The following is a 14217-nucleotide window of genomic DNA, read 5'->3' as shown; positions in this document are numbered from 1 at the left end:
AGTGAGCACCAGCCGGCACGCCTGCTCGCACCGGGCTCCCCAGCAACACAGCGGCAAGCACCCACCTCTTCACGGCTGCTCGGTAAGGCCGTGATGCCGAAGCCTCCAGCCGTTCCAAGACCCTACAGACAAGGCAGGCACCTACACCAGGCAGAAGGTTTCCTGTCTGGTGCCAGCTCTGCCTCACCACCAGCCAACACCACGCACACCAGCAGGGTTTGAGCATCCCCAGAGGTCCTTCCAACCCCACCGCTCGCACCACCGCCGCCGCTTCCAAACAGGCAGTGTATTTCCCCCTCCACCCCCGCAGTTATCAGCTGATGTACTGCCCAGTGTCCGTGCTACCCGGGTTCCACAAGCCGCTGCTCCTCGCCTGAGACACCAGCGCCCTGCCCGCAGGAGAGGGCTCCTTCGCTTGCTCCCATCTCCCTCCTATCCCACAGGCCATGTCAGCTGGTTTCATCCAACTCACCTGTTGACTCAGTCACTGCTTTAAATTCAGCTTTTCCCACTGATTAATGACCTATTTGTAAGGAATTCTAGCATACAGAAAGAATCTGAATTGGTCATTTCACATGCAGTCTGCTATTATTTCAATAAACATTTATTCTCTTACTAAAATGAAACTGTGAAATGAAATTCCGTACTCCTCCTCTCATCTCCAGCATCCAAAACCTCTTCTGGATATCAAGTTCAGGATCACCAATTTTTAAAGCCTTTTGAAATGCCTGTTCTCAGATAAGACTGTTTTTCTTAAATATTTTATATTGCTTATGTTCTCATCTACTCCATGTTTTCAGAGAACCAAGATGCAGAGTTCTCTGGAAAAAAGCCTAATTATATCTACATCGACCTCGTAATGGGATGACGCAGTTAATTTTAGAGTGCTTCATACACAACACAAGACTACAAGAAATCCAACAGGCAAAACAAACCACCAAAGGACGTGGCAGCAAAAGTAACACCAGAAAAAAATATGTGAGAGAAAAGAACAGCGAGGTAATACCCAGACTGAAATCAGGACAGGAAGCTATACAGTCTGCAGGTATGCACTGACTGCAAGTTACCATCATGAACTTGCACAACAAATCCACGTGTGCACGCAGCACACGCGCGCCTTCAGCATCTATTTGTGAAAAACCTTTCGCTGATGTCTTCAGTACGTTATGGCTTCAGGAAGGTAACAGAAAACTCTTCGAAAGAAACAAAAATAAGCACGAGATAAAAATGCACATGGGTACACAGCAATACATAACGTGCCCACGGAGTAGATGTGTTGATTTCAAATATATTGTTACCGATTTATCTCATCTGATCAAATGAAAAGCTGCAGGAACACGATACATGTTTATTTCTGACAGCACATTACAGCTGTGGTCGCACACACGTCATTTTTAAGCAGTATGAGAGATCACACACTCCCTTCCTGGCGACGCACAGGTTCGACAGCCAACCTCCTTCCAAGCCAGGCCACGCGTCCCCGTCCCTCCCAGCGCCAGCGAACGAGTTCCACGCAGCTAAAATGTGCTGAGGGGAGCAGCGCCGAAGCGGGCTCGGCAGCCCATCAGAGCCCAGCGGCACACCACACGCAACCCGCCGCGACGAGCGCCCCGAGCACGACTCCTGATTTATGGCGATGCTCCACCATGAAGCAACTGCCATCTGCAGCGCCTGACGTGTTCTGGCAGCACCGTCCTGGCTGAGCTGCCCTCCCACACGGAGCTCTACCCAAGCGGCACCAGACCCTATTACTACGTTATTATGTACCGTCACACACACACACACCAGGAGAGCAGGTTCTCCAAGCAATGACAACAAAAATAAACTGCATCAGCTGCTCTCTTCTGTCGCAGATACCAGATCTTCAGCTCCAGGGAGCCCAGCATGCGGCGGAGCTGCCTTCTGAAGCTTGGCAAGCAGGACCACGAAGGACCCCAGCACTTCACACTCGTGCTCTCAACAGCAGGCTCTGACGGCACGCGAAGGCGTGGTTCGGAGACACACCACGCAGGGTTTGGAGAACTCGCAGACGCGCTGAAGCCAAAGGCGAGGGCAGATGCCCACACACCCCACGCAGCAGCGTCCTTCCTAAACGTCCAGCTGGGGAGGAAGAGAGCGAACGAAGCCCTCTCCACTCGTACACAATTCACACAGTCGGAAAGCAGCCTTGTGATAGCTGGAGGATTCTCACCCCAGAACAAAAACTCATTTTCTAAAGGTTTCACAAAATTTCCAACCACAGACGTCCCGTTTTCACGCCCCTCTCGCCCCACCAGAGAGATGCAGCCAAGCTACCGCCTGCTTGTGAACGAAGGGTCATCCACCTTCAAAGCCCTCCTCTCATCGAGCACTTCCAGGAGAAGCAGGCATTCAAATATCCAGAGGCAGAACACACGCACAAAACACCCCGACACCCCACGAGTCTCTAACGCAAGACTGCAGTCGCTGATGCAGCCAGAAGCCCATCACTACAGAGCTTTTAGATAAGGACAATGAGAGGACTTGCCCCAGTTTTCTTCAGAGGCTGATAATCAAAGCATCAGATCTCACATCCTCCAAAATAAAACCAAAACAAACAAAAAGGAAAACCAAGCCACAAAGCTGTAAAATCACCGCCATTATGTGCTTACTTGAAAAAACTCCATACTCCACTGACACGCCATTATTTGCTCTTACCTGACAGTACAGAAGTTTCTCGAGTTTCACACATCATATTTTGAGGCAAACTACTCATTCGTGACCCGGTTTCTGTTTTAAAAGAAGACTAGCGTCCTGAGCAGTATGTACGTACCTAAAACTTATTGTTATGCAAATGAAAGCAATCAGAAATATGTAATATTTGAATAAAGCAACAGAAGATTAAATTGTGCCCTGCTGCTCATAAGCTTCATATTAAACCTCATGTGACCATGATGCATAAATATGATCATGTTCTCCAGCTGTTTTCTGACACGCAGTAACTGTACAAACCTATTACAAATAGCATGAAGAATGTATTACTGTAAAATCTAATCTGGAACTCAGTTTCTTAACTAAGTTACAGTAGCAGTGAACTGAATTCAAGAAAGACATTATCATTAATTTGGAAATCCTTCCCCAACAGCAGTTTTGTCTTTGCAGCCCCAGGATAGTTATGGAAGTTGTGTATAACATTGCATCTCCACTACAAAATATTAGAAGCTTGTTGGGGTATTAATTTTCAAATTGCATCAGAATTATAATTTTCCAGGAAGACTTAACATGGACCGAGAGCTCCATAGGTACATACTGAGTACACAGCTCTAATTACAACCTATTGATACAGACTATATTAAGCATGCAGTTGGCTGGCACAGAAATAGGCTCCAGTAGAGGATGTCAAGATGGCTTCTGAAGAGCACGACTTCCTCCAGAAACCCACACAATTGTAGTGATTATTGGTTTAAGGAACCATTATTATAAAACTCTGCTTGATATCCTGGCTAAGTAACACTGTGTCCTGGAACCTAAACTGAAGTCTCACATAGTAGCAGCAAGAAAAACTGACATCATCTGCACCACTAATTAAACTCCACGTGCCAGCCGGCACCACCTCTCTCTGGGCAAGAGCTTGCAGAGCTGCAGCCACCTCTCGCTGCTCCTGCCAGAACACTCCCGGGGGCACGCGAGGCGGCCGTGCCGTAAATCCAGCGGCACAGGCCACAGAAGCAGAAGGCATAACTATACACACCCTGACAAAAGCCGTATTTCAAGCAACGCAGGGCACAGCTTGAACACAAAGAGATGCTGTTCCAGCCCGGGAAAGAATTCTGGCAGAAAACGTCGTGGTAGAGCCTGGCGCAAGCTGACCCAGGTAAGGACGCAGGAAGCATGTGCACAACATTACACCTTCTTTGTAGTGAAGATGAGGTAAGAAGAAAAACTTCCAGGAGAGACAGAGTAATTACACCAAATTGTTTTCCCAACCCAAGACACTACTTCTGGGAGCACAATTACTCACCCCTCCAGTAACTACCACAACTCAAGGTGCCGGACTCGTTACGCGTGCTGGACAGCCTGCACCTTCTCGTACTCCTGCAGAAAGGCAGCGAGAGTCGCACGTCCACAGTCCTCCAGTTTCCTTTAATTAAGTCTGTGCTAGTTAAGTGCTCCCACACACGGACGGAGCACGCTCTGTGCAGGCTGCCCTCTGCTTAGGTTCCTCTGCGGGTGACCAGCAAAGCCGTAGTCACAATTCCGCTCACCCTCTCATATGGACAAAGTTAATGCTAATCTTTGCATTTATTTTTTTTCCTACAGATATTTGAAACTAGCAGATGTGAAGTCAGTGCCAAGACAATGAGCTGAAATAATTTTTTTTGTTTTTTGTGTATCATCTATTCCAGCTGTGTTGGTTCACTTCTGTCCCACGGGGATGAGGCCATCCACTGACAGTATCTGCCTAGTATTTCCAGAACCCAGCACTGAGAACAGGATTAACTCCTGGTCTGCAAGTGCCTCGGTTGTTTAAGCAAAGGCTGTATTATAAACGGGTATCGCACTGTAGTGAATCAGTCAGAAAACCACTGTGACGAGAACACGAATAATCTGTACATGCAACAATGCAACACGTTAATACTTCAGCAAATAAGATTAAAATTTGTGTAAACTGCCAGACTCTGGGAGACAAAGACGACACCAAAGAGAGCTTAACACAGCGAGCTCCCTGGGTCTGTTGCACAGTGTACTCTGCAGTTTAATGTTCTTCCCAGAAACGACCTTCTTGCACACAGAGTGGTTTCTGCATTTCTAAGAACAGTTAGAAGCTGGTCATCTTACGAATGCATTTTAGATTTCATTGCTGTATGCCAGAGGTGACACGCTTTCAGCTACTTCAGTAACACAAAACCTAGACAGTTGTAACTACAGCTCTACAAAGCTTTTCCCATTGCTTGTAACTTGGATGGAAAACAGGATTTTATTGGTACGGTATCTCAAGAACGACAACATCAGAACCGTCTGCAGATCGCGTACGTCATGCTGTCCCAGCCCAGCAGATTACCAGCTTAGGTAGTCCTCATCCACCAGCCACCCCAGAAAATGACCGGAGATACAACTGCGTCTTGCAACACTCCACAAGCAAGGGTTTTGTGAGGAGAAAAGTTACTACCGAGAAACATATGTTCATTTTCTCCGAGGCAAATTTCTGAGTGCTGAGTACTTGCTCTCCTCTCGTAAGGCCTGTGGAGAAGACGCTGATCGTAACATCCAGTGGGGCGAGAACGGATGTTTCTCAGGCTGGTGGTAAAGAGCTTTAACAAAATGTCCTAAGAAAAAGGCTTCAAATCACTTTTTGCACTGAAGTGCCAACACTGAACCCTTCATTTGCTGCAACAAGTACTCCCAAAGAGACCCAGCAGCCACAAACTACTAAAAAAAATTTAAAGATAAATTAGCTTCTTTTTATGACCAGCTTACAGTAAGGTGATAATGAGTTAAAAGTTTGCTATCTTGAGTATCGATTGAATATTGTAGATCGATAAAGAAGAAAACAGAAAGGAGCATGGCTAAAATTTTTGCAACCAACGTATGAGACGAGCCAAGAGCAGTCCGTACAGCACGCGTACACCTGACAAACGGGGCAGTGGAGAGCTGTGAAGACGTCCTCACTGGAGCCCAAAGACACGCTGGTGGGAGCACTGCCTTTCCCACCACGCTTCGGACTAACTGCAGAGTTTTGCTCACAATTTTGGCTTTAAACTAAGAGGGCAGATTTAGACTGGATATAAGGAAGAAATTCTTCCCCGTGAGGGTGGTGAGGCCCTGGCCCACGCTGCCCAGAGGAGCTGTGGCTGCCCCCTCCCTGGCAGGGCTCAAGGCCAGGCTGGACAGGGCTGGGAGCACCCTGGGCTGGTGGAAGGGGTCCCTGCCCAGGGCAGGGGGGTGGGACTGGATGGTCTGTAAGGTCCCTGCCAACCCCAACTGTTCCAGGAGTCTATGACTTCTAAAAACCTACTCAGCTATCAGCTAGCTGAATGGATCAGCTAAAGTTGGAAAAAGTGGATCACATCTTACAGGACCTACCATCTATCTAGGTACTTTTTCACAGCGCCTTACAGCACGTGCTGCAGGACACTCCCGATTCGTCCCTTTCTGCCAAAACAATTAAGATTTTTTTTGTCTCGTATTTCCAAGACTCAGAACCCAAGCACGGTATTGCATTAAGCTCCCAAATCACAACACAGACTACTGAACCCCTGAGCACTCCCTCCAGATAACAAGTCTGGTTTTTGTATCAAAACAGAATTATTAGAAAGACTTATTTCCGTATGTACCATACATTATATACTGCTGAGTCAGACAACATCTGAAGTACTACATCCAACCGCGCCAAGCCATCAGCCTTGGCCAAAAGCCAAGCTGAAACAATGCGGTAAGACAAACGGACAACTGACCTTTACCATTTCTAGCAAATGATCCCTTTTCCTCCCTTCCTTCTAGTAAAATGTCCGAGTCCAAGAAGAATCCCAGTTGAAGAGCGATGGCAGAAAGGTAACTTCTCCCGGAAGCCAGGCTTTGGGCTGCGACCGTCCAGCCAAACTTTCTCCCCTTCCAGATTCTCCTCCTCTTTCATGGCTTCCCTCAGCTCTTCTCCTTTCTTAAACTTCCTTAATGGACCTTATCCCCCACAAGCTTAAGTACTAGGAATGATTTCCAGTGTAATAAGAGAAGCCGTAACACTGCCAAAGGGGCCCAGTTTCTGTAAGTTCTGGCCTTAGGCTAAGAGCAAACGCACACAGAAACCCCTGTGTCGCCGCGCGGCTCTCGCCATCCTTCGCTCCCCCCACAACAAGCCACATCTCCAGGAAGTCAAAGGAATAAAAAAAAGTCGAGCGACGGATTTAATGTATATACCACACAGGACTCCTACCAGCCTGTCTTGCTAAAACCATTTCCTTGAAATTTAACAATTCTCACGGGCGTTTGCGTAATAAATCACAAATAATACCCCACCAGAGACAGACACCCTCAAATTCTTCAGTGAAGCATTTACCAAATGCTTTCAGCCTGCTTCACTCCTCTTCCAGACACCGTCCCACTTCTTCTATTAAAGAAAATCCCGGGCAAATTTTCCTCAGTTAGCCTGCTTCCCCCACCCCCTTCTTCTATCCACCCTCTCCTTCGTTCGCTCCCCGGCGATGGGCGGGAGACCCGGCCACGGCAGCCCGGCCGTGCGGGGGGCCGCACCGCTGCGCGGGGCCCCGCTGCCGCAACGCCGAGCGGCAGCCCCGCAGCCCGCACGCCGACACCAGCGCTGGCAGAGTCCTCCGCAACCCGGAGCCGTTTATTGACTACTGCCGATTCATCCACCTCAAACAGATTTCTGAAGTTCGTATTCTGCGTTTTAGCTTCAGAATACCTCCTACCGTTCACTGGAAAATTGATTAGTTTTCCCAGTCCTGATTATCACTACTCTCATTAGAAACAGCACGCTGTGCTATCCTCAGAGGCAAAATCACTGAAAAATCGCATGACATCGCTTCAAGACTGTGTCTCTATAGAGAGACGTTACATGCTTTCCATTAAAAGTCAGATTAAATACTACCTGAACACCAGGACACAACTGCAGCTTTTCTTCTTATACGTTCAGCATATAATTAATATATTACGAATAGTCAAATAATTCTACCCACACTAAGAAACATTTCCTATTGGAAACTTCAGTTTAGCAATTCTGAATTCCCAACAGCCCAGCCTTCACCTCACACCATCAGTACCTAAAAGAAAAAAACCCAAACTGAGCACAGGAACCTGGCAAGATAGTCCTTCCTTTGCTTCTGACACCAACGGTGATTTTGTTAAGTCTTCTGCAAGATCAACAAACAAATCCACAATACATCAGCTTCAACTAACCCAGTTTAGACCAAATATTTCCGACCAGATTCAGGAAGAAAGAGAATTCCTGCTTCAAACCAGGGTTCAGTAGTATCTCAAATATCTTAGAGAAGATGGAGTGGCCTCTTTTATGGAGGGGGGGGGGGGGGAGGGAATGCAAGCAAACTGAAACAACGTTGTTTTTAGAATTGGACTTGGCAGTTTTACTGTGTGTAAAATCCTTGGGAAGCAAGAACAGCGTCCATACAGGCTATAAATAATGAATTTTTATGCAAAACTCAACTAGGAGCCACCCCAAAATTCGCTACGCATTCCTTAAAGTAAGAAAAAAAAAAAAAAAAAAAGTCCATTATCTTCAGGCAAAAGCAAGCAGTAAAATACAAGCCAGCCTTGCAGGAAGCACGGCCGTGAGCCCCCGCAGCAGAGCGTCCGACGGCCGCGGCAGACGACTGCCTGCCACGCCGAGGATGCTCCCACGCCGCGACGGGCGCCCGGCCGGGGGCTCCGGCCAGCTCTGCCCACCGCAAAGCACCCAGCACCTCCTCGCAACTGCTCCGCAGAGCACCGGCAGCGCCCGCCACTGCTGTCCGTCGCACTCTGCGCTCAGATCCATGCTGCACACGTTAGTAGCTGGAGCTCCTCATCACAACACTATCAGAAACATAGTGTGTAACATCGGCGTTTATGAAATTCCCCCAAAGCCAAACACCTACGTGTTCACCGAGGAACGCGCTTGGTTCTATCTAAACAGTTCTGTACAGTAAAAACAACGCGTGAACTTAACAGAAGTATTCTCAAAAGTGGTGTTTCCATTATCTACGAGGAATCTGCTTAAACAGTCATGGAAATTCACCTCCCAAACCCAGAACTAGTTCTTGCTTTGATACAGATTTTATAATGATTGCCATTAAAGATGCGGCAAGAGCAAAATGAAAAACCCCACGAAAACCCCCACCATGACACAAACCAAAAGCAACGTGGAAGTTGGACTGATTCTGCGAAAGGCTAGTACACAGGACTTCTGCTCTCTCAAAATAAGCAGAAAGGCATATTCCTATTTTCCCTTCTGGATTCCCCATGTTACGAATCGCTTTAAAAGCTTCACAGAAAAAAAACCACCCCACATCTTCACTACAAAAAAATCCGAAACTACGAGAGAAATCTGTAACGAAAGCAAGTCAGAAGTCGTCTTCCTGAACCAGCGCAGAAATCCCCACACACCTCCTTCCAACCGTGGGAAAATGGAGCAAATCCCGCGCAGGGAGAGCCCCGGGACGGCAGCTAACACTCCGGGGATCGGCTGTCAGCGGGGCAGTAAAAAAAGAAACTTAAAACAGCTACTTCATTAAAAGCCTACAATTACTGGCTTTACGTATGTGGGCTCGAAGAGCCATTTTCTAACTCCGACTCCGCAGAAACACAGCGCAGACCTCTTCCTCCGGCGAGACCAAGCACTCGGCGTCTGCAAGTCGACGTTCAGCAAAGCAAAGCTCAGGCAAACACAGAGCCAGGTGTTCACATGGACACCAGAGCCCGTCCCCGGCCGCGAGAGGAGACCCACACAGCCACCCACCGGGAGAGCCGCCGCCGCCGCACTCACCCCTGAGGGGCAGGGAGAGGCGTTTACCTGAATATCTGCACCCTTGCGTTGCTTGGAGCAAACACTGCTACCAAGTCACCTCCAATACACACCAACCAGCTCCCCTAAACTACCTGCTCGCAGAAAAACACCTCTTAGCCAGCCCTCCTCCAGCTCCACTTCAGAGTTAAATTCCAGGTATGTTTAAATCTCACTGCAAATATTCTTATCTCTTTAAATACAGTTACTAAAGTAACTGCTGACTATTTCCTACTCCGAATCGTCTTGTCCATGTACGGTAAATGCAATACCAAGCAAAGCTAAAACTCCAGTTCAGCTTAAATGTTATTCTAGAAATTTACCCAGCAACCAAGTTATTTTTGTGCATAACATTCAAGTAACACTACGAAGAAAAAAACTCCACAGTGACAGATCCTCTGCCCCGTGAGAATGCAGCAGCTTTTGTGTACACTTTCGTATTTCCTTCTCTGCCGCCTTGTGCATGGATCCTTCTACCACGTACTCAATTTTCCCTCTAGGTTCTATCTGAAGAATTTTGTAGTTATTATAGACGTATTTTTTTAAAGCACACCAGCTCCCCTCCTCTTTTCTTCCCTATAATACCAACAGTTAAGTACTGGGTTAAAGCGACCATCATGCTGTGGAATAAATACACCCCAGCGCTGCCTGACCAGACAGCCACACACAACAACGGAACAGGGGATGACTGACTTTGAAAGGAAAAAAAATAAAACCAGCACGCATACAGTAGTGCTAAATGTACTTGCAGTATTTTAATAAAGAGCAATAAAAGCTGATTACCTTGAATAGCCATTAGAGAAAGCAGGTCTGCCAGAAAGGCTGAGCGTTCCCAAAGGAGCCAGCGTCTCATCCCCTGATCCCTGGCACCTACTCCAATTTTCTGACCCGGCAGGAAGAGATGGAATGATATTAAAGATTGGTTTCTGATCCTGCTGCTGAGAGAGCGATGCAGTATTTAAATCATAGTGATACATCTGTCCCCCAGAGGTGCTGACACCGTGGATAGATATGGCAGAGACTTTAGTACCCAGCAGACCAGACCCAGAGAAGTTTGCCTGACAATAAATTGGGCCCATGTTCTCTTGCTTTATGCCAGGAGTACAGAGTTCAATGAAGTCTTCCTTTTCCGTTTTCACTTGAGGCATTGGCATTTTGGAACTGGGTAAAAGGTCACCACGGTCATTAATTTTCGGTTTAGTGTCAGATAAAACAGGAGGCTTGCAGTCTTCACCCAGATTTCCTTCCAGGAGAAACGCATCATCTGCGGATATAGGGGACAGCAAGCCACCGTCATCTAGCAACGGGTCAAGCCTCCACGGGCTCCCGTTGGGCTCTTTGCCAGGCGATACCGGCGGCAATTCTAAATCCTGGAGAATATCCAGGGTGCTTTGGTCTTCAGAGAACAATTTCAAGTTGCCACCATTCGAGCCGACCTGGCTTTGGACTGCAGCTCCAGACTCCAAAGGGACGTTGCGGCCGGCCATGCCTGGGAAATCCGGCTCAAGCGGCACCTCAGAAGACACTGCTCCCTTCGCGTCCTCGGCCAGGCTCGAGGACTTGTTCAAGCTCGCAATACTTTCTTCCAGGAGCCTGAAGTCCGTTTCTCCAGAAGAGATGCCGATTTGGCCCTGCTGCGAAAATCCTAGGTCGTTTCCCATCACTTTGGCGTCTGTCTCGCCCATGTACAGTCCCATCGAGAGCGACACTGCCTTGGAAAGGTCTGGCTGAGGCACATTGTTTACCAACCCTTTCGAAAAGTCAGCCAAAGCAGCTTGCTGATTGGAATCTGACTGAGCAGACGCGGGGAGAGAAGATGTAGACACAGGGGCTTGTACGGTAGCTCCACCCCTGAAGGGTGGATGAAAGTCCATCACGGTCCCTCCTTTGGTACTGATGAGCGCATTTTTCCTTGCTTCGTCTTGATCCGACGAGTTAAGCAATTCTTTGGAATCCATTACTTTAACATTAGCTATAAAAAGATCAGAAGCATTCAAAGTTAGCACAGCCAGGATATTTTAATAACAGCTTCAAAAAAAAAACCCACTCCAAATGATTAGCCTGGTGAACCTGGTTTAGCTGCTCTGAGAACGAAGGCACAGCAAATCAGGCTACAGACCGACAAGCGCCACATCTTTCTCAAACCCCCCGGTTCTGGGTTTGTTTTTTGGGGGGCGGGGTTGGGGAGCTGTTAATTTGTTTTATTTCTGACTGGTAACAAGGCAGCATATTTTTTAAAGCTTTGCTAAACCCGGCTGAAGCGGTAAGTCTGCCTGCCTGCAACTCAGAACCCGGCTACAGCACGAGACATCTTTCCGAACACGCTCTCCAGCTCTGCTACCCGTCCCGGCAGGTCAGGAAGCTGAAGAATCGCTGAAGGGCCCGCTTCACAAATTCTGGAAGGCAGCTTTGCCTGGTGCTCAGCTGCACCTCGAGCAGGGGAGCGGGCCATTCGCCGCCTCTCCCGAGTCGGCTCCCTGCGGTTCGGGTGCGTTGCCCACAGCAGGCACCCAAGCCCCCCCGAGCCAGCTCTCAAACACAGCCGCCAAGACCCCGAGGGGTTTGTGACCGCCCAGGAGCTGCACAGGTTCAGCTTAAAATGCAACTCCTGAGTCTCGAAACAAACTCGATTCTTTAAATAGATCTCCAATTCATAAACAAAAGCCAGCTAAAAATAAAGCAGACTTGGTATTAGCTTCCAACACTTTAACAGCTCACGGCTATTGTCCAAACACCTCCAACACCGAAAACAAATCTGGTAACTTTCATCTGTTTGTATTTACCACAGCTATTTTCAGCACAGAGCATAAATATTTCGAGAATAACTGCAACTTCTTCGGCAAACTTTCCACGCTGTTTATCAACGGCCTAACGCTGACAGCAAACAGCCAGGAGCCACCCGCTCGCTCTCCCCCGGCCCCTCCAAGGAGGCGATGCCCAAATTAAAGCCCGTCCACGGAATTATCCATTAAACAGAGTTTATGGTTGCCTCAACCATAAACCCGCCGGCTCTGCCGCCCATCTTCTTCTCCGGGCCGCCGACCAATGCCGCTGCTCTCTGTGTGCCGAAGTCAAGGCTGCTATCAACAAAAACTCCCTCCATCAACAAATTTTAAGGTGGCCCCGGCAAGCTCCGGCCCGGTGACAGAGTCCCACGCGTGGGGTGACAGCGTCCCGCGCCAAGACCCTTCCCGGTCCTTCGTCCCCGCTTCGCCCCGTCCCCCCGTCGCCGTGCCCGGTGTCCCGGGAAGCCGCGCTCCCGCCAGCCGCCTGCCAGCCGTCACCGCGGCACACGGCGCCCGACGGCACCGCCGCAGCCCCCCGAAACCCCGACGGCACCGCCGCAGCCCCCCGAAACCCCGACGGCACCGCCGGGCCGCTCACGGCGGAGACTGGAGAGAAAAAACCCCTCTGTCTACCTCAGCTTTGCCTTCTTTTCTCTTTTTTGAAGGCGAAGGGGAGGAAAGCTGCAGCTATTCCATCTGACAACTTCCCCGACGTCAGAAAAAGCAGGCAGGGAACCATCCAGCGCCGGAGACGTGTCAGAGCCGAGCTGGAGGCGCCGGCCCGAGGGAGGGGGGCCAGGCTGGGAACCCTCGCAGCGGCCGGATCGCGCCCACAGCCGAGCGCTCGCCGCGATCTGCCGGGACCTGTTGCGCCGTCTCCCCGGCACACCCCCTCCCGCGAACGCCAGCGGCCCGCGGCGGGGAGCGGGGCTCGGCACCCCCCGCCCGCACCGCCTCCCCCCGCAGCAGCCCAGCGCCGGGGGCGGACGGAGGGCGGGGGGCGGCCATCGCTCCGCGGCCCCGGGCCTCCACCTCGGGGGGAGGCCGCGCCGCGCCGAGCCCCCTCCCGCCCCCCCCCGGGACCCCTCCGGGGGCGGCGCGGCGCGGCTTCCCCCCCCCCCGGCTCGGGGCATTCCTGCGGGGGAGCCGCCGCCCGCCGGGAACGTTCCGGGGAGAAGCTCCCCCCAACCCCCCCCCAAGACCCCCGCCCGCCCCGCGGGACCCCCGCGGGACCCCCGCCCGCCCCCCTTACCTCGTCCAGGGGAGGGCGCTGGGGCTCCTTCAGCCGCCGACGGCCATGGCGGGGGGCGGCGGCGAGGGGCGCGGGAAGGAGGGAGGACGGAGGAAGTCAGCAGCCGCCCCTCCGGGGGCCGCGGCGGCGGCCAGCACCGCTCCCCCCGCTCCTCCTCCTCCGCCGGCCCGAGACCCCGGCCGAGACCCCGCCCCGCCTCCCGCCGCGGCGCCCCCTCCGTTAATTAGCGCTAATTCCCTCCGTGGACTTCACCCGCCGCCTTCCCCTTCCGCGCCTCCCCGCCCCGTCCCTCCGCCGCGCTCGGCACCGCTCTGCCCCCGCCACAAAATGGAGGACGACGGCGGCGGCCTCCTCCCCCTCCCTCCCTCCTTCCCTCCCTCCCCCCGCCTCCCCGACGTGCGGAGGGAGTGGAGCCGGCGCGGGGACAGCCGGCACGGAGAGGGGCGGCGGCAGCAGCGCCCGCTCCGCCGCTCGGCCCGGCCTGGCCCGGCCCGGCTCGGCGCAGCCGCCCCTCGCCCCGCACCGGGCCCAGCGAGGGGGAACGGTGCGACCTGTTGGCTGAGGCGGGCAACTGCAGCCCGGCCGCCTCCCGCCCTCCGCCCCGGCTCCCCCCGACGGCCCCGGCTCCCCCCCCGGGCAGCGCCGAGGGCCGGGGAGCGGGCGGGGGTGGCCGCGCCGGGGGGGCCGCCCCGCTCCTTTCCCCTTCC

At 51.6% G+C, this 14217-nt stretch overlaps 1 protein-coding gene across 2 annotated transcripts in view; it reads right to left on the bottom strand.

Annotated features, from left to right (window-relative positions):
* Window positions 1-13682, bottom strand: part of NR3C1 (nuclear receptor subfamily 3 group C member 1) — a 70942-nt gene extending 57260 nt beyond the window's left edge. The window contains exons 1-2 of one of the 2 annotated variants that reach the window (XM_075441390.1): window positions 13511-13682; window positions 10256-11444 (exon numbers count right to left, since the gene is read on the bottom strand). In XM_075441390.1, coding sequence (XP_075297505.1) covers window positions 10256-11430 — 1175 coding nt within the window. In that variant the 5' untranslated portion in view covers window positions 11431-11444; window positions 13511-13682. Of the gene's footprint in view, window positions 1-10255; window positions 11445-12891; window positions 13105-13510 lie in introns of those variants that run through there. The other variant, XM_075441389.1, reaches the window with a different exon arrangement.
* Window positions 13683-14217: the final 535 nt, after the last annotated feature.

This window comes from Opisthocomus hoazin, chromosome 22 (genome assembly GCF_030867145.1).
Source record: "Opisthocomus hoazin isolate bOpiHoa1 chromosome 22, bOpiHoa1.hap1, whole genome shotgun sequence".
Taxonomy (NCBI): Eukaryota; Metazoa; Chordata; class Aves; order Opisthocomiformes; family Opisthocomidae; genus Opisthocomus; species Opisthocomus hoazin.
The sequence above is the reverse complement of the archived record's forward strand: the minus strand, read 5'-3'. Positions and strand labels throughout refer to the sequence as shown.